The sequence below is a fragment of the Rhamphochromis sp. 'chilingali' genome, assembly GCF_963969265.1.
Source record: "Rhamphochromis sp. 'chilingali' genome assembly, chromosome: 11".
Classification (NCBI taxonomy): domain Eukaryota; kingdom Metazoa; phylum Chordata; class Actinopteri; order Cichliformes; family Cichlidae; genus Rhamphochromis; species Rhamphochromis sp. 'chilingali'.
This window is the reverse complement of record NC_137938.1, coordinates 7,452,443-7,472,167: the sequence shown is the minus strand read 5'-3', so window position 1 is coordinate 7,472,167 and position 19,725 is coordinate 7,452,443. Positions and strand designations below refer to the sequence as shown.

At 42.4% G+C, this 19,725-nt stretch overlaps 2 protein-coding genes across 7 annotated transcripts in view; one reads left to right on the top strand and one right to left on the bottom strand.

The window, feature by feature from the left end:
* LOC308405680 (grainyhead-like protein 2 homolog) overlaps nt 1–17,785 on the top strand; it is a 26,894-nt gene extending 9,109 nt beyond the window's left edge. For both annotated transcript variants that reach the window (XM_080896377.1, XM_080896378.1), the window contains exons 9-16: nt 11,430–11,591; nt 11,689–11,746; nt 11,964–12,100; nt 12,271–12,308; nt 12,533–12,624; nt 12,711–12,796; nt 13,268–13,332; nt 13,667–17,785. In XM_080896377.1, the coding sequence (XP_080752503.1) occupies nt 11,430–11,591; nt 11,689–11,746; nt 11,964–12,100; nt 12,271–12,308; nt 12,533–12,624; nt 12,711–12,796; nt 13,268–13,332; nt 13,667–13,781 (753 nt within the window). In that variant the 3' untranslated portion in view covers nt 13,782–17,785. The remainder of the gene's footprint in view (nt 1–11,429; nt 11,592–11,688; nt 11,747–11,963; nt 12,101–12,270; nt 12,309–12,532; nt 12,625–12,710; nt 12,797–13,267; nt 13,333–13,666) is intronic.
* ncalda (neurocalcin delta a) overlaps nt 14,627–19,725 on the bottom strand; it is a 69,576-nt gene continuing 64,477 nt past the window's right edge. For all 5 annotated transcript variants that reach the window (XM_080896382.1, XM_080896383.1, XM_080896379.1 and 2 more), the window contains one exon: nt 14,627–19,725. The gene's annotated coding sequence lies outside the window, so the exon portion shown is untranslated.

The following is a 19,725-nucleotide window of genomic DNA, read 5'->3' as shown; positions in this document are numbered from 1 at the left end:
GTCAGGCTACATACTACAGGTGCAAAATTAGAGGAATCTTAGTCCTTTTAATGTGAGTGAAACTCAAGGAAGTCCCTGTGAGGTTGAACTTTTCTCTCAAGCTCTGGCCAAAATTCCATGGTAGCACCTTCATGCATGTTAAACAAATAAATAATGTAACCAGCATGTTTGGATTTTTGCCAGTATGTATATTCAAAGCATGGATGATCCTGTAGTCTGGCCTCTTGTTTAGAGGTGGTAGGTATTTTGAAAGTGAGAGCACTGAGGATTTAGCTTTTAACTGTGACGATATCCTCCCTTCGTCATCATTCACAGTTTGTAATAATCCCTTCTTCTGGGTTTTGCATATGATCTGCTTTGTCTAATGAATACAATTTGTCCTACTAAATATCAATTAGGTCATTAGAAGCACTGATTACACTGTGTGGCTGTGCTGTAAGATGTGAGCCAAGTGGTTCTCACCCTTTCTGCTGCACTCTGACTCACAAGCCTCCAGTATGAGGCCAGACCCCACCCCCCAGGGGAAATGAGGTGGAAAAGGTTGAGGACAAAACAATAGGGTTACTGTGAGGAAATGTGAAGCCTCGTGTCACTCCTATAATCTTTTTTTTTCTTTTTAGAAATGTAGCTCTCCACTGCTAATTTGACACCAGTTTAGATGAAATAAATATATCTATACTTTTTTTATTTGGTGGACACGTTATGTTTTGTTTCTGCATGCTTTGGCTGTTGCCAGGTAACAGTTGGCAACCTCCTTGTAACAGAGTGTGAAATGTGTTGGTTTGGGCGGGAGATGAGTGGCTTCCTGCTGCACACAACTCTTGTTTTCGTGTTTGTTTGTGCTGGTTGAGCGGATGGCACTAAACAGCCACTCTGCAGTGCCCTTGTGAACTTTGTTTCCACCCCCCCCCCCCTTTTTTTAGGAAGGTACGCTTACACATGCGGATCGCGCAAACACAACAAGCCTCCCACGCACACATACACACGCTGCTAGCAGCAATGCGTCCAGCGCTTGTGGAGAAAATTGAAATGGCTTGGGTCTGTGGAGGTGTGGATTTGTGGAGGTGTGTAGGAGGCTCATTTGTGCTCCAGGCTTTTCCAGCAATCAGCCCTCACCTCTGCAGGTTCAGACACGATGCTGTTGATGCTGCGTAGTGGGAAAATTGGTGTTTAGCCGCAGTTATGAATCCACTGTGATCAGTCTCTGCCGACCTGTTGCTGAAGCTGCCCGTCCTGTTTAGCTGGGAGATTCATGTGGAAATTCTGTCCGTTTGGATGATTTGGCACCAATCATGAGAATCTGTTCCATTGTGCAATTAAATGTGTTAAGATAATGACATGTATTATTGCTTAAAGAGCACACTAAATGATTAAAATAGTGGTAGGATGGTGCTGTTACTTGGGTGACATTTTGTGAATTCTTTTCACAAGCTTTTAATAACCCGCAGATCTGCAGCTATGCCCAATTACTTTAGCTCTGGGAAAGAGGAATGGGTGGAGAAGAGCCATATATTTCTGAAATCTGGGACACTCGCGGTTCTGAAACAATATTAAACAGTTGATTTCTTTATATAAAATCCCACATTCTTGTACCTCTGTGTCTTTGAAGTGTTTTTACTTGACACATGCGAATTTGAAGGAGGCTTATGAGTTGTTGTGGCCTGTGAACTGCTGCTGTTGTGATTCATGGATCCTCTAAACTTTCTATCATTACCACACAGTTTGTGAGTCAGATACAGCTTCATTAGAAAACATATTGACTAATAACGGGCTCTTATGGTTAAACTAATGCAGGAATACCTTTTAGTTAATAGCAAGTTGCTGTTTATTGCTTTACAGGTGTTTACAAAAGTGAAATGGAATTCTGTAACAAAGATTTTCTTATTTGAAATGCACCATTTTTATGCCTGCCTCTTTAGGGACCCCTCCCTAAGATCCCACATTGTTCTGATTGGCCAGTTTCTGGAAACTTTGGTGCAGCAGCTAGTGCCCATAAGCTGTGCGGCATGTACTTTATGCTCTGCTTGTAGAAGTTGATTATATTGAAATTTGTATTCAACCTGACATCAACTCAGGACTATAATAGAAAGAATATGTTCTAAATAGAATACCCATGCTGGTATGAGGCCTGACTTGCTGGCCATTTTATTATTATTAGCATATCTCTTTCATTGCTATACAGATAATACCCAGTTATATCTATCTATGACAACAGCCAGATGACAAAAATCAATTGATGAAAGTACAGGCTGGCTTGTCTAAAAGACATAAAGACCCATATGTCCTGTAATTTTTTTCTCTCAATTTCAGACAAAACTGAGGTTGTTATATTTGGCCCTAAAAATTGTGCCTAATTGGTAGGGGTGCAACGATACTCGTATCGATATTGAACCGTTCGATACAGTGCTTTCGGTTCAGTATGCATATGTATCAAACAATACAAAATAAATTTTTAATTTATTTTATCAACTTTCCTTCTGACGATGCTGTCTGTGTTGAGCGCTCAGTGGATCTGCGCTCGACAGTGCAGCTTAGGCGGAGTAGTCGAACGCAGATTCACTGAGACAGAAGTTAAGCTCTCCTTGCAACATGGCAAATTGAACCTCCCCCACCCTCATTCAGATCTGGCGTTTGGAACTATTTTGGGTTTCATGTGACGTATGACCCTGAAGGTAAGCGCCATGGACTAAAGTAAAACAGTATATTGGATGTGCCACGCAATGCTCAATTACATGGGTGGGAGCTAGTGTGTTAGCGCAGTTAGCTCGTTAACGTGTTGGCCGTCCAGCCCCGGGCCACCCGCAGTAGCTCGTTAACAGAGATTTGCCGTGTTGTGGCGTTAACGTCATTTCAACGAGATTAATGCTGACAGCACTAGTGGGAACACAACAAATATGACAGCACATTTACACCGACATCACCCTAGTGCAAAGACAAGTGGAAGCAGACAAAAACGACAAGCACGCATGCTACAAACTTTACCCTTTACCCGAGTCATTTAGACAGCGGTTAGCACATGATTCTTCTTATGGGGACCTGATATGTTTAATATGCTGCTGAGAATATAGCCCAGAAGAAGCGTATAGTATAGCTTTTATTTTGGAAAGAGACATTTCTCTGTAATAAAGTCTGTTTTCCAAAGATGAGCGATTCCTCAATCAGATACAGGGCTCGCAAAATCGCCTGCCCGGGCTAGCGATTTTTCCAGTCGGGCTACCAAAATCTATCTCTGCCCTGCCCGTCTGCCTATCATAGGAAGGAAAAATATATGTCAATGCTTTTGCATTCTTTCGGAAATGTAGCTGGGTAATTATGTCATTGGCATCGGTGAGCCACTGTCAATATGTGACATATTGAAATCCCGTTTGAATTTGCGCTTGTTTTTTGCTTTCACTTTGCAATCGCACGAACTGTGTATAGAGAGCGACAGCACTGATTGGTGAATGATGATAATTTGTGCACCAATTCCTCTGACATCGTCTTATCAATCGTTAGCTTACTATGCAAACATGACAAGTGAAATCTCCCGCAGCAAGCTTAAACATGTGAGAGGTTGATCGCGCAGAGAATCGCTGAGCTTATGTGAGTGCGTGTGTAAAAGCAGCAGGATATATATTGTAGCGGGTCAGGGCTGTTCGGGGTTCTGTTTGTACAGTTATGTTTTGTTTATGTTGCCATAGTGACGGGTGACGCCCTCTCGCTGCGACGGTGTGTCCTTCCGGGGTCAGAGGGCGCTAGTGATGGCCAAATGAAGCTTTCCGAAGCACTGAAGCTTGTATTGAAAAACGGTTCATTACTCGAAGCTTTTCAACACAGTCCTCTCCGGTGACATCTGGTGGTGAAAATTTTGAAGAGCAGCTTGAATCTGCAAAATAAAACGGACTGCTCAATCATCACTGCTCACTCAAGAGTGGAGTTCTCTCTGATATTGGGCCACCGTTCCGTTGCTTTGAACATGTAATTGGTTTTGTTTTCTCGATTGGGGGGCTGAAAAAAATGTAATGCGTATCTGCGTAATACATTTTGATCAATAAACTTTCCCTATTTAAACATGCACTATGGTGGCCTTTCTTTGCTCATAACTCCTTGATGTTGGTAAATACAATAAGTGAGCAATATATATAATATACATATGAGAATGCACAGCACATTATGGAGTATGCCCCTGCTGTGAAGTCCTGCCTCCATCTACTTGTCGTTTAATCACTGGACAGCTGGACAGGTTCATACAAAATATTAGATTAGGCCAATTGTCCTATACATATTTTTGACCTAGGGGTGGGATTGATTGTGAACTGGAAAGGGAAAATGCTTAGGGGGCTGAGTACGGCTGCATCGTCACTGATTTGTAGAATCATTTTTGATTCGATACAGGATCCGATTCAATTTGATTGGAATCTGGAAAGTTTTGCCTCAGTCAGAAATATTACAATTCTGATCATTTAACAGTATATATCCATAATTTCGTATCTATTAAAAGAAAGCTGACACATGTGAGACTTAATTAGAGATGTAAACAGAGAGTTATGAAACCTGCAGCTGCAGAAGCCAGCGGAAAAAAAAAGAGGCAAACACAGCGCGGACCCGACGACGCACCAAAATCTGACTCTGACGCGTCGGGTCCGCGCTCTGTGTTCACGTTTGTATGCAGAATCCGTAAACCTGCTCCCAGTTACTGTTTTAGCTGTATGGTGTTTGACGACATGTTGTGAGGTTTAACCTGAGATGCTGGCGTTTCAGGCATAATAACGTTAATTTACAAATCGACACGGGATTTTAATGAATCAATATCACTTTATTCAATTTAGCATGGATTGTAATCAGAAAGGCGATAATCAAAACCCACCCCTAATCAAGAACTTGCAAAGTAAAAACATGCTCTATGTCAGGTAGCCCTTTTGTTATTTACATTTAAAAAGAGGATTAGTGTTACTGTGCGCTGGCTGAGTCTGTTTCTTTTCTTAGAAATAGTTTCTCCTGCCCTGGAGAAAATCCACTTGCATGGAACAGAAGAGGCTGTGGAGTGCAGGAACTACACTGCAAGCTGGTAGATATGCAGGTATTCCTGGGTCCTGCAGACTATCACCTAAAAACAATAAACAAAATGATTTTCTAAACTGTAGCAATGTAATGTACGTATAGTGCCAAATACATTTTTGTAGTCTTCATCAGCTTTAATTCACATGGAAGTGTTCCTGAAGTCATATGCTGTAATGATATTTACATTATGAAAACATGATTTTGGACATTTCAAGTTTTTCACTTCGGCAGATAAAATGAATTGAGCAAAATCAACTCAAAATATTCCCACACGCCAGAACGTCCTTTCTTCCTCGCTGGCTCCATATCTGTCAGTGGAATGATCACCTCGTCGCTCTCTGTCACCATCAACACACTCCACGAATCCCGTGGATGATTCACTTCCTTATATCCGTTTGAATCAGGTACCGAAGCAGTTACGTGCGTAATGAAGCTTCGGACGTCACTGGTCACGTGACTTTTGCCAAACGAAGCAAGCCTCGACACAGTGCTTCTGAACCAGTGTGTTGTTTTTTTCGACACACGCTCCGGAGCGTCAGCTTCAAGCGGGCCATCACTAGAGGGCGCCCTGTGTGGTGTTGTTGTTGTTGCTGTGCTGTTGCCGCGCTGAGCAGTTAGCTAGCGGCAGTGTTCTTCTGCAGATGTCAATAAACGGCTGTGCTCCCTGGCTAGCTCACGGGAAGCAAGACAAACGATACCTCCGTCTCCTCCTTGTCTGAGCTCGCCACATTGGTGTCAGAAGTGGGATGATGGTGGCACCCCATGTTCTGACCCGAGTGACTTTTCCCCCGCCGGTCGTGACCGGCCGGTGCGCCAAAAGAAGGCACCTGGACATTTGCAGGACTTTGTGTGGGGTAATGGGGTCGTCGGGGACGACTGACCCCTTAGTTGGGGGCTATGTAGCGGGTCAGGGCTGTTCGGGGTTCTGTTTGTACAGTTATGTTTTGTTTATGTTGCCATAGTGACGGTTGACGCCCTCTCGCTGCGACGGTGTGTCCTTCCGGGGTCAGAGGGCGCCCTGTGTGGTGTTGTTGTTGTTGCTGTGCTGTTGCCGCGCTGAGCAGTTAGCTAGCGGCAGTGTTCTTCTGCAGATGTCAATAAACGGCTGTGCTCCCTGGCTAGCTCACGGGAAGCAAGACCAAACGATACCTCCGTCTCCTCCTTGTCTGAGCTCGCCACATTGGTGTCAGAAGTGGGATGATGGTGGCACCCCATGTTCTGACCCGAGTGACTTCCCCCCCCCCCCCGCCGGCCGTGACCGCCGGTGCGCCAAAAGAAGGCACCTGGACATTTGCAGGACTTTGTGTGGGGTAATGAGGTCGTCGGGGACGACTGACCCCTTAGGTGGGGGCTATGTAGAGGGTCAGGGCTGTTCAGGGTTCTGTTTGTACAGTTATGTTTTGTTTATGTTGCCGTAGTGACGGTTGACGCCCTCTCGCTGCGACGGTGTGTCCTTCCGGGGTCAGAGGGCGCCCTGTGTGGTGGTGTTGTTGTTGTTGTTGTTGTTGTTGCTGTGCTGTTGCCGCGCTGAGCAGTTAGCTAGCGGCAGTGTTCTTCTGCAGATGTCAATAAACGGCTGTGCTCCCTGGCTAGCTCACGGGAAGCAAGACCAAACGATACCTCCGTCTCCTCCTTGTCTGAGCTCGCCACATTGGTGTCAGAAGTGGGATGATGGTGGCACCCCATGTTCTGACCCGAGTGACTTCCCCCCCTCCGGTCGTGACCGGCCGGTGCGCCAAAAGAAGGCACCTGGGCCCTATTTCAGGAAGCCGGTTTAGTGCAAACTCTGAGTAAGTATACCCTGAGTTAACGGAAACTCTGGGTTTTCGGTTTCACAAAGCGAGTTTAGATTAATCCCGAGTGAGTTACTATGACGACACACTCCGTGAAGCTAACCTGCCCCCTAGCAGGTTTACTTCAACTAACCCTGACTTTCTCCGCCTCTGTGTAGGAAACCTGACTGTAGGAAGTGTCAGACATGGCGTGCCCCTTCCTTGAAGAGCCAGTAGATGTTGAAGCCCAAATTCTCCGCAGAGCTCTCCGCCGGGAGAGAGTGATTAGAGCGCGTTTGGACATTTTATCATTTCCTGATGATTTTCTGTGTGAACGTTACCGTTTTTCAGCACAATCTATAATTTATTTGAATAACATCCTCAGGCCTAATATTGCTCATGTGACACATCGCGGACATTCTCTCAGTTCTGTACATATTATTTGTATTGCACTTCGTTTTTTTGCAAACGCGAGCTTTCTGTATAATATTGGTGACGCTGAGCACGTTTCCAAGGCTACCGTCTGTCGGGCAGTCAGGAATGTTACAGTTGCACTGAAACGTCTCCTGTACTCGTTTGTGGTGTTCCCCGGTCATAGACCCACAAGATTTATCAAAGAGGGATTCCACAAAATTGCAGGTATCAGGATGAACGAAACTTAATTCATGATGTGGTGATACTTGAACTACTACTTAAATTTTACATTTATTCTCACGGTTCCCAGGCGTGATTGGCTGTATAGATGGCACTCACATTCCAATCATTGCTCCTTCAGTAAATGAAGGAGACTATGTGAACAGGAAGTCTTTCCACAGCATTAATGTACAGGTACATAGTTCCCTGTAGCATTTCAAACTGACAAATTATTTCATTATAGTAATGGATGCTAATTTGTGTTCTCTGCACTGTGAAGATCATATGTGATGCTGCCAACATTATCACAAATGTGGAAGCCAACTGCTCAGCCTCTGTGAGTGGTGGTGGTGGAGGACCCCCACCTGTTTTTCGGGCCTCCGCTTTTTTTTCTGTTGGCTATAACGGGTCACATTTGAGCATACAGAGTAAGCAAATATGTACTTGTAATGTGCTCAGATAATTTCAATAAGTGCTTACAGAAAGAAAATTAATGTAGCCTCTAACTGCAATTGATTGACATAGGACAAACAGACCAAGCACTATGGCTCATAATACAATTACACCTTACCTGTTTGGACTATATTTTTATATTTCATTTTTACTTGCTGCCAGGAACGTTTGGGGCCTGTTGGGTTGCACCTGCGCTCACATCACATCACAAAATAAAATGTATGAAATAAAAAATAAAATATAATAAAATAACGTGTTAAATGGGTGGAAATCCCTAGATCAATGTTTAAATTAACACTCACGCATTGACTCTGTCGGCTATGTTTTGCCATGCATGCTCCCTTTCTTTTGCAGCTGAGCCTGTGTTACTTTTTTTCCGCAAAATTTGCATGTTATCGGCATATGCTGCCATCAGAATTTCGGCCTCAAGCGCTGTAAAATACATTGACCGCGCCTTCTTTCCCTCCGTCTCCATGGTGACTCGCTTAATCTGTGCTCCACTAATCAGGGCTTTATGTATCCTCGTGTGCGCGCTTAACTTGGGGTTAAAGCAACTCCACGTTGACTGAACTAATTGTTATCAGCCTTTCTGAAACCGAATATTCCGAGTTGGACAGTTCGGGGTTACTCAACCCTGAGTATCGTTTTTCACTCTGAGTTTTCTAAACCGGCTTCCTGAAATAGGGCCCTGGACATTTGCAGGACTTTGTGTGGGGTAATGAGGTCGTCGGGGACGACTGACCCCTTAGGTGGGGGCTATGTAGAGGGTCAGGGCTGTTCAGGGTTCTGTTTGTACAGTTATGTTTTGTTTATGTTGCCGTAGTGACGGTTGACGCCCTCTCGCTGCGACGGTGTGTCCTTCCGGGGTCAGAGGGCGCCCTGTGTGGTGGTGGTGGTGTTGTTGTTGTTGCTGCTGTGCTGTTGCCGCTGAGCAGTTAGCTAGCGGCAGTGTTCTTCTGCAGATGTCAATAAACGGCTGTGCTCCCTGGCTAGCTCACGGGAAGCAAGACCAAACGATACCTCCGTCTCCTCCTTGTCTGAGCTCGCCACAATATTTTAGTTCTGCTGAGCCAAATAAGACAGGTCAGGGTGAAGAAGTGACAGCCAAAGAAAAGCTTACCACAAAACGGAAAAGTTATGACAAATCAGACTATAAGGCAAAAAGAAAGTGCAGCTTTATGGTTTCATGGACAAAAGAATTTCTGTGGCTGCAATATGACAAGCGAAATAACCAGGGCTGCACATAAGTGGTCCGCAGGTGCGCATTCGCTGTCAAAATAAAAAACGGGCACAAGATATGAAGTTGCAACGCGTGTTTGCATACATCAGCATAGAAGTGCTGTATCATCAGCACTTCTATGCTGATGATACAGTTATTTACAGCTGTGGTTCAACTCTTGTCCAAGCCATCGACTCCTTGCAGAAAGCCTTTTCTGCTGTCCAGCACTCATTACATCAGCTTAAACTTGTTCTCAACGCAGACAAAACAAAGCTCATGTTGTTTTCTAAATCAAGGAGACGAGCCCAAACAATCCCATCAGTAACCACTCTTGAAGGTAATAAAATAGAGTTGGTTCACACCTATAAATATCTGGGAATCTTAATTGATGACTCGCTTACCTTCAAACCACATGTAGAGAATCTTGTGAAAAACCTGAAGTTAAAACTGAGATTTTATTTTCAAAATAAGTTGTGTTTCTCTTTTAATACAAAGAAGCGGCTTGTTGCTGCAACATTCTTGCCTGTGCTGGATTATGGTGATATTCTATATATGAATGCTTCTGCTCAATGTCTTCGAATGGTTGATTCTGTGTATCATGCTTCTCTGAGGTTCATCACTAACTGTAAATTTCAGACTCACCACTGTGAGTTATACTCTCAGGTAGGATGGCCTGCTTTGGTAAGTCGGAGGAACTCTCATTTATACAGTTTTATATATAAGGCGATACTTGGGTTGCTGCCTTCTTATATATGTTCCCTGCTTGTAATGAAACATGCTGGTCGGTATTCTCTTCGTCCGCATGGTTACTTGTTGCTTTCTGTTCCATTTGCCCGAACTGAACTTGGTAAAAGAGCTTTTGTCCATTTAGCACCCTCGGCCTGGAACAAACTGCAGAAGGAATGGAAAATGACTGAATTCATTTCATTAAGTGATTTTAAATCTAAACTACGAATCCTTGAGGCCAAGTCCATAACATGCAACTGTTTCAATTAGATTGATTGTCATTTTAACTGACTTTTTATTTTATTTGAATTTTATTGAATTTTATTTTTATTTTATTTGTATTCTTTCACTTATTGTTGCATGTGTGTTGTTGCTGCCTGTGTTTGAGTAATTTCTGTAACTGTGAGACATCTGCTGCTGCCTATCTTGGCCAGGTCTCCCTTGAAAAAGAGGTTTTTAATCTCAATGGGATCTTCCTGGTTAAATAAAGGTTAATAAATAAATAAATAAGATTTTCAGGAGGAGGACAGACATTTGTTTAGAACTCTTAAAGATGTCGAAGAAGCAAGCTCCTTTAAGCAATTACTGTGATGTTCCTCCACCTCCAAAGAAATGTCAGAAGGAGTCCGAACCACAAAAGAAGCATGTATTCTCGGAAAAGTAGTTGCAGGAGGTGAGCTGGCTTCAAACAAATGATGAACGCACAGAGATGTGGTGCGGAATGTGCCGTGAAAATTTAATAAATGACAAATTAAAAAGGCATGAACATTTTTTTTGTATCGAAAAAATATCGAACCGTGACACCAAAGTATCGAACCGAACCGTGAATTTTGTGTATTGTTGCACCCCTACTAATTGGATACTTTCTCTGCCAGAAAAGTGAGGAGTGTCCTCTTTGGGTCAGGGATGAGTTTTTGCCCCAAGTGGAGGAGTTTAAGTAACTTGGGGTCTTGTTCACGAGGGAGGGGACAAGGGAGTGGGAGACAGACAGACAGATTGGGGCAGCGGCTGCAGTGTTGCAGATATTGCCTTGTCCCGTTGTGTTAAAGACAGAGCGAAACGTCAGAGCGAAGCTGTCAGTCTACGTTACTGTCCTCACCTATGATAATGAGTTCTGTGTAGTGACCAAAAAAATTAGGTCGCGGATACAAGCAGTGGAAATGAGATTTCTCTGAAGGGTGGCTAGCCTCTCCCTTTGAGATAGGGTGAAGAGTGTAGTCATTTGAGAGGTGCTCAGAGTAGAGCTGCTCCTCTGCATCAAAAAGAGCAAATCAAGGTGATTGGGCATCTGACAAGGATGCCTTTTGTGTGAGTTGTTTTGGGCATGTCTCACTAGACAAAGGCCTCCTGGGCAGACTCATGACACCCTGAAGAGATTGCATCTCTCAGCTGGCCTGGGAACATGTTTTCCCAGATGAGCTGGAGAAGGTGGGGAGAGGGAGGTCTGGGTGTTCTTGCTTCTTGTTCCTGCCCTGCATGGCATGGATTTAGCAATGTTATATGATCATCATCTCTGCTTCAGTTTAAGTCACAAAATTTAAAAAACTGAATGTTTTGTTTTTATTTCTTTTTTTGTTGCTTCCTAGGTCTTTATCTCTGTGAACTGTCTGAGCACAGACTTCTCCTCTCAGAAGGGTGTGAAGGGGATGCCTATGATTATTCAGATCGACACGTACAGCTACAACAACGGCTGTGGCAGCAGGCCAATCCACAGAGCCTATACTCAGATTAAGGTCTTCTGTGACAAGGTAAAGAAGCCTGCTAGCACATGTGCTAATAACATGGAATTGGATAAACCTTTTTAACCTGTTTTTAACATATTCTGACATTTTTTTCTGTTTGCAGGGTGCTGAGAGGAAGCTTCGCGACGAGGAAAAAAAGCAGCTCAGGAAGAGTATGAAAGGTGAAACCTTTTTTTGGTTTTGTTTGTTGCTAAGACGTGATTACAATTTATTTACAGAAATAAAATTGTTCATTTTGTTTTAAAATCCACTGAAACAAGGTTACAAATCCTTGACCTTAGGACACTGAGACTTAAAAAGGTTTGCAAATGTAATCAATTCTGTACTTGAAGTTGTCGCTTGGCAACAGATGTTAAGTTCACACTGCCTCTGGATTAGGGAAAAATGGCAGCTCGGGGTTGACCACGATAAAGAGGGCTGAAAGTGCACTGTTCAAAAGCATTGGAGACCTGGACTCCCAGCCCGTTCTCTTCATTCCAGACGTCCACTTTGGAAACCTGCAGAGAGCGGGGCAGGTGAGGGACCACGCTCTTTCCAATACACACACACACACACACACACACACACACACACACACACACACACACACACACACACACACACACACATTCGTTTTGACATTTTAGTGAAGACAGAATTGACATAATGTTTTTTTTTTATTTTTTATTTTTTATTTTGTTTGCAGGTGTTTGCTTTCAACACTGAAGAAGTTGATCGAAATGGGTGAGTCCCACAGTGGCTTTGTGTTAGTGCACACTGCTCCACACGCTTAGACCTTGAGTTTATTGTTGAGGGTCTCTCCATGGTGAGAAGATTACAGAAGGTTGGACAAAGGCTAATTTTGTTTTTATCCTTGTTTCTACCTTAGAAGAAACAAACTGTTACATGTCAGGGAACCAAGAGCATTCCCATAAAATGACACGTGTTTCTGCATGTGTGTTCATCAGAGGTGTTTTAATGAAGAGGGTTTCATGTGTTGGCCAGGAAGACCTCTGTCCACCTGCACTAAAGAAGTCCAGAGTGGAACCAGAAAGAAAAGGTAACTTATTTCTCATTAAGAGTTCTTGTCCTTGTTGGTGTCGTGGTTTGACCTAATATTGTCTTCCTATACCTTGACTTTTCCAGTTCTACTATATGTGAGGAAGGAGTGTGATGAAGTGTTTGATGCTCTGATGCTGCGCAGCCCAACCCTCAAAGCTCTGATGGAGGCTGTGAGTACTGAGAATACATTGCTTACAAAACAGAAGTCATTACTTCTACAAACCAATAGTTCACTGCCAAACGGTTTGTAGATGGGTCAAAGCTAATGTGACCTGTTGGTTTGCAAAGCCCTGTTTTTGAAGCATCATCTGGAGCATCTTGGTTGTTACCTTGTTAGCTTCTTCAAACCAGACGTCACAAAATGAGCAGTGGATCCAACAGTCGCAAGATAGACCTGTGCTTTATCCTCCTTTTGGCTAGTAATGTTCTTCGCTTTAAGATGTGAAACTAGGGATTGAGACCATAAACTCATCAGGAAAGTGTTTTCTGAGACTGAAGATGTGAGAAGTAGTTATTTCTGATCCTTCTTACATCTTACACTTTTCTGAAACCGGAATAGTCGCAAGAATTGAATTCATGCATGTATAAATGGGGAGAGAGAGAGAGATTCAGTTTTGTTAACATCTACTTTGTCTTCACAGATCTCTGAGAAATATGCGGTGCCTGTTGAAAAGATAGCCAAGGTTTACCAAAAAAGCAAAAAAGGGTGAGTCCAACTCAATAAAAACAGTTTCTTCTGCTTTTCACTTGCTTCCATGTCTGTTTGCTTGTTGGCTTAAGGTAGCTTTACATGCCAACCAGTGTCAGTAACCCTTGCTAACGAGGAGAAGAAGAGATGAATAAATATGCCCGTCTTACATTTAGAAGGCATATTTTAGCATAAACCAAACTTCAGGACAAAACTTTGAAATTAAATGAAGTTGTAGGGAAGCCGTGTGAAGAACAGCCGAGGGATCATGTATGTAGAAATCAATTTGCAATAGAGACATGAGCTGACCAGATCAGTTATTACCGTTAAATGTGTTTACTGTCTTTCCCAGGCTCCTGGTGAACATGGATGACAACATCATCCAGCAATACTCCAATGAGGACACCTTCATCCTGGCTATCGAGAGCTCAGCAGACTCCTGGCGTGTGACTCTGTCGGAGATCTGATGGCTACTAACCCCTGCACTGTCATACTCATTATGCTCCAGACGGAGGTTGATCAGTGCTTGGTGACTCTTTATCCATTTCATGTGCACAGACTCATGAACGCTGTTATCAGTGTTGTATGCTGGAGCCAAACTGTTCTTTGAAATCACACGGGAGTCTCTGCAGGCTTTCCTGTCCTGCATGGATCATTTTGAACATTGGCCCTTGGCTCTGGGGACACAGGCTCAGCAAACGTTGAAAACTTGTGGATTTGTTTTTAGGTTAGGAAAAATCTTTTGATCTTTCCTAGCAACCTTACCAGCTGGCAGGAATGCAGTTGTGAACCCTTTTTGCCCAGCTGTCACTAAAAACAGGATTCATCCCGGTCCGCACAAAGACAGCAGCAGCTCTCTGTGGTGTCAGGAAGAAGACGTCATAACAGATTAACAGCACAGAGCACTGCTCCGGGCTTCTCCTGCACCTTCTGTTATCCTCCCTGTACTTCCTCCTGTGATCGAAACTTTGAAATGACGTGACGGGCATTTGAAAAGCCTTTGCAACACCTTTGAGTCGCGTGGCACTGCTCTTTGCTTGCTACCTTCCTAATCAATTTTAGACATGTCTCGACTTTAATCTGAAGTGATGGTACTTTAACTCTTATTAGCATCCATTATGTTATTATTTTTTGATTGGTTATATTTTTACTGCATGCTAAATGTTTCCTGTTGGTGCCAGTGAAAAAATAACAGTTATTTATCCCAGATTGTAACTACATGCCACTGTCCTGGGATCTATAATTAGATTGAGGCACCGTTATAGAATAGGACTTCTGGTCTAAATTGCTCTTGTTAAATTGTTCTGCTTCCTGTGTGTGTGTGTGTGTGTGTGTGTGTGTGTGTGTGTGTGTGTGTGTGTGTGTGTGTGTGTGTGTGTGTGTGTGTGTGTTAATTGCTTTTCCTCTCACTAAAGAGACTGCAGTCATTAGTATTTATGACATTCGTTAGGGACTCGCAGGGCCCAGCCGCTCTATCCGTTTACTCCTTTGAGGCTGCAGCAGCCGATCAGAGCACAGCAGCGGAGCGATCCTGTTCCAGCTCGGTGCGTCTGCCTGTATCCTTCATATACTTCACATGCAGTGAAGTACAATTTTTACGATGTGCAAATAAAAAAATAGTTTTCTATAAAGTCACTTCTTTCTGCTTCTGCCAAAATCTACAGCGTGCGTTTTTACAGCTCAACAGTGGCTACAACTGTCACCTGAAGTGTGATGTTTTCAGGTTTCCCTGTCTCATTTATGTAAATATAACATTTAGGAACTCCACCGATAAAATAGACATCCGAGATATGTTAAAAACTGTTACCAAATCAGTTTTACACCCATCCCAAGTGTCACAATATGAAGGCAAAATCACACATGCTATGAGCAGCCCTCTGATTGGCTACATCATAGTTCGGATGGCAAAACTGCATGAATTTAGTATCTTAACAGAAATGAGCACTGGTGTTCTGCATTTTGAATCAGTTTTCTGATAATTCTCTGGGGAAAACTTTAAGAAGGCCATTGAGTAAACATTTGTAAGCGAACTTCTCACGTGGGATAGGTCAGAGCAAGTTGTACCGGTGTCCTTTAAACTGCGTTTTAATACCAGACTCATCTTCTAGCTGTTATTCATTTTATGTCAAAACAGCTTTCTAATAGGCATATTTTAACACTCTCACATGGCGCTGTGAAATGGAGAAATGACGCCTCTATGTAATGTTCTGTATTACAGTTTGGACAGATCGCACTGATGGATCAACTTTAGGTCCTGAACATGGTTTTCAAAGTCTTTGGAATTTGAACATGTAGAAGGGCCTGATCACAATTGATGTTGTTGCTCCGTTGCCTGTTCACACTGTAATGAAGATGACGTGTCCAATAGAGGTGAATTATCTCACCTTTATCTTATCTGCTTACCATCATGGTAATTTAAGGGTTTGTAATTTGTGAAATTTTCATAGGAAATCACTTCAGACAATTGACTTCCATCCACGGCTTAGCCTTGAGATAAACACTCCCAAATTAGAAACTGAGGGGAAATGGAATAACTTAAGATGTTAATTGATTTAAATATTTGTAATTACAGGAGTGGAAATGTAAGTCAGTATCTAATATGTACACCTGTGTAGCCAATTTATTACAACACTGGTTTACCATAATCAATAGCGTTCACACTGCACTGCTTAAAAGCCTTTTGGAAAAAGAATTGGAAAACACCATACATATTCATACACATCCTATTCATGTCTTTTTCATTCAAACGCATATACTGGTTACCAGTGCACATCTACAGTACGTGTATTAATGTTACTGTACCATTAAAACAAACTAACAAAAACAAACCCCAAACGGATCCTGAGGCAGTCAGGTAGGATGGAGTCATTGATTCATTTATTTTTTTAATTGAATGATCTTTGTTGTGATCACTGTAACCTAACACAACACATTTTGGTCATTTCAAATTAACATACTTAATTATGCACAAAGGTCACATTGATTTTTACAGGTTAATTATACTTTTGTTTGGTAATAGTGCAATTATATGGTAAAAATTGGTGTCTGTATAAAAAAGGCTGAGCATGACCTTAAAATGAATGTAAGCAGTCACATTCTTTAACTTCCTAAGTCTAAGGTTTTTAAAATGTAGCACAAAAAAAAATATTGTTAATGAGTTACACAAAAGTCGTACATTTCTATTGTCAAAATGTACACAGTGGTTTCAAACAGTGTACTTGGAAACTAACTGATCCAGGGATGTGTCTATATGTAAGGTTTCCTTTCACATGTTAAGGATTTGAAACTGCAGCTATTACGACGTGTCACTTACAGGCTAAAAGGAGCTCACTGGGCTGATTTAGAGTATGCACTTGTAACTTTGCAAAAGTCTTTTCTGTGTTTGTTAACATACAAACCTAAGCCATATTTCAGAGTTTATTAACCCTCCTTAAAGAAACTCTGTAAAGTAGTACCTGCCTTGAGGAGACCTCAGGTCAGCTGGAAGCAACATTATACAACAGGATCAACGAGCTTCTGCCAGTGTGACAGGTTAACTGTGACAGGAAGCTGAACGGAGTAGTTTTCAGTGGATGCTGGAAATGGTACAGACAGTCCTAGAAAGAGCAGTTTGGGTCAAAAATTGTATGTAATTGTAGTCATGCTAGTGATGTGACTGTGTATCAGAATATTGATGATCTCTCACTTCAGTTCAGACTGAAATCTTTAATCGGTGACTCCATTGGCATTTTTAGTCATATCATAAAATACTGGCTACAGGTGTACACCTCAGTGGTTTCTGAGGTTTTTGACTATGCTAGCATGATTAACAGTTTCCTAGTGGTCTTTGCATCACATTGCACAGCAATATTAGCACTTTAGGAATATAACCAGAATTCAACCAGCTAGCAGCCAGTTGAATTGAGTCCCCTCAAGTTGTGCTCATTGACTGATGGCAACATGTTTATGAATTAGACAGTAATTTTTTCCAAACCTCCAACAATGTCTCTGAGAGTGTTTGCAATCAGCCCAAGTCAGGCTTTGCAGAAAGATTGCATCTGGTGATGCCTTGCAATGAAAGGTAGTTGTGAATGTGCAACAATCTCGAGCTCTGAGGTGTAAAGATATCCCAAACATTTTGCTATTAGCTTATTGGGAATCACCTCATTAGTGATTATCTCGAATAATATCTTGTAATGTTATGTTGACTCAACTAAAGATGGTAACAGGCTGCCAGTAACAAAGTGCCTGAGATACAGTTATTTGCAGGTAGGAACACTGGTTTGAGTGGTGAGTCAAGGATGCCACTGAGGTGAAAAAGTAACAACCTAAATACTTTAATCATCTAATTCCACAATATTCCACAATTAAGCAAACACCACATGATTACTTGCACACAATATATTGTAAATTTAATTCTTGCCTTTGAATTTGACCCCAAAAGAAGAAAACAGAATCCTGTGTTCCAAATCTGTAGTCACTAAATACAATATACCATACAAAACCTACAAAATGCAACAATTACAAACATTTTGTTCAACGCTGAACAATTGTACAGTATAAATTTATACAATACTGTTTTTTTTATTTTATTTGGCACTTGACCACAAGATGCTTTCTTTACGTTTTAACAGAAACGATCCACATGACAGCGTTTTTCTTAAAAAAAAAAAATCATAAAAAAATAATAAATGTGACACATTATGACAGTATCATTGCAGTAGTTGTGATTCTGTTTGTTGCTCTGCATCTTTTTTCTCTTTACATAAAAAAACCAAACAGCAGTTATTATACTGAACATTCAAAGCTTTTTCTAATTGTAACATGTTGCAGTTACTGAAACGGCTCGGCTGGGGCCTGGAGGAGGGCGGGGTTACATTCAGGGGTGGAGAAGTTTGGTTTTTCTCTTTTCAGGTTTTCTTTGAAAGCAGAGTGAAGAATAGAGAGACAAAGGAGAGGAGCACGGATTGAAATTATGATATTTATCCTGCGTGTGAGACTGTGGGGCCGCTGCTCACGGTGTGTCACGTGGCGCCGTGTTGGAGACACGATTGGATGGTGATTTAATGATGGAGCTCTCAGCTCTGATAGCTTAGTGCTTGTTTACAGTTGCCTCACTGATGTTGTGCAGGGAAGTCAACCTAAAGAGCTTCTTCTGTAAACCTACAGACGCGTCAGCTTTGTCGATCCACACTCGGTCAATAACACTGACGACACAGAAGCGAGCACAGGGCTGAATAGCGCTACCGTCTTGTTTGATATCCATAAACACACACTAAGAACACACACATGCGTGTAAGTCACATGCATATGTGCTATGTTAGTCTACCCCCCCGTACCCGACAACTGGTTCAACATGCTGCCTTTAAAAACATCAAAAGTGAAGAAAAAGCGGTTTTGTTCTTCACGCAATTAAAAGAAAAAAAGGTTTGCATGCTCGATATCTCGCCACAGCTTAAATAAACAAAGATTTAAAAAAAAAAATTATTATTAATATTTCACGACGTTTGTTCATTGAGCACTGAGCGCTCTGGACTACATGGGTTTGCTATACAAATGTAGAGATGCACTTTAAAATATCTACACGGTACTCAAATACTTGTTAAGACTACTTTTCTATTTCTGCCTTAAGCTAGCGCGCGGTGACGGCCTCGGCGTTGCCGCTGCGAAACACAGACAACGGAGCAGAGGGACGCTTTCTATCCTTCAGCGAGACCTCACAAAATGAAAACTACTGATCAGGGTGCTTATGCATAGTAGCGTAATATCACATGTTCTTGTTGGCCCAGCACAAAATATGAAACAAAGTCTATCAAGTCTGCAAAAAAAGAAAAAAAAAATACACAAACACACGTACACACTCTCACAGTAGAAAAGAGGAAAGCGGTACTCGTTCCGAGTGAAGGACAAACTTCACAGGTCTTCTCTGCAGATAAAAATGATCTTGCCTACAGTACTAAACACCATCATCTCTCTCGTGGTCTTGTGCACACTCTGTCTATTATACATGTTAGAGTGATGGAGGCTCTGTGCGGCCCTGGCCGGAGCCTGGGGGGGTTACAGAGAGTCAAGCAAAGACACTGATACAGAGACTCCAGTTTATACTGCGTATGTACAACCTACTGTAAACCTTCTTTAAACTTGGAAATGCCTATAGGAGAACTGAGGAATGCAATTACAATCAGTGGGGTTTAATAACCTGATGGGACATCAGTCTTAGTTGGAGTTCGGAGGGTTTCGGATAAACGGCTTGACAGAGGGGTGTGGGAGGGCTGGGAAATTGGAGAGTGTAGCTCCTGTGGCCATCTCCTGTGTGAAAGTCCTCAGTGCACATTGAAAGGCCTGTCTTCTTCATCCTCATCATCCTGTCAATCTTCATCATCAGACTCTCCACAGTGGAGAGTTGTGGGCATTTAGCACCCCAAAGAAGCA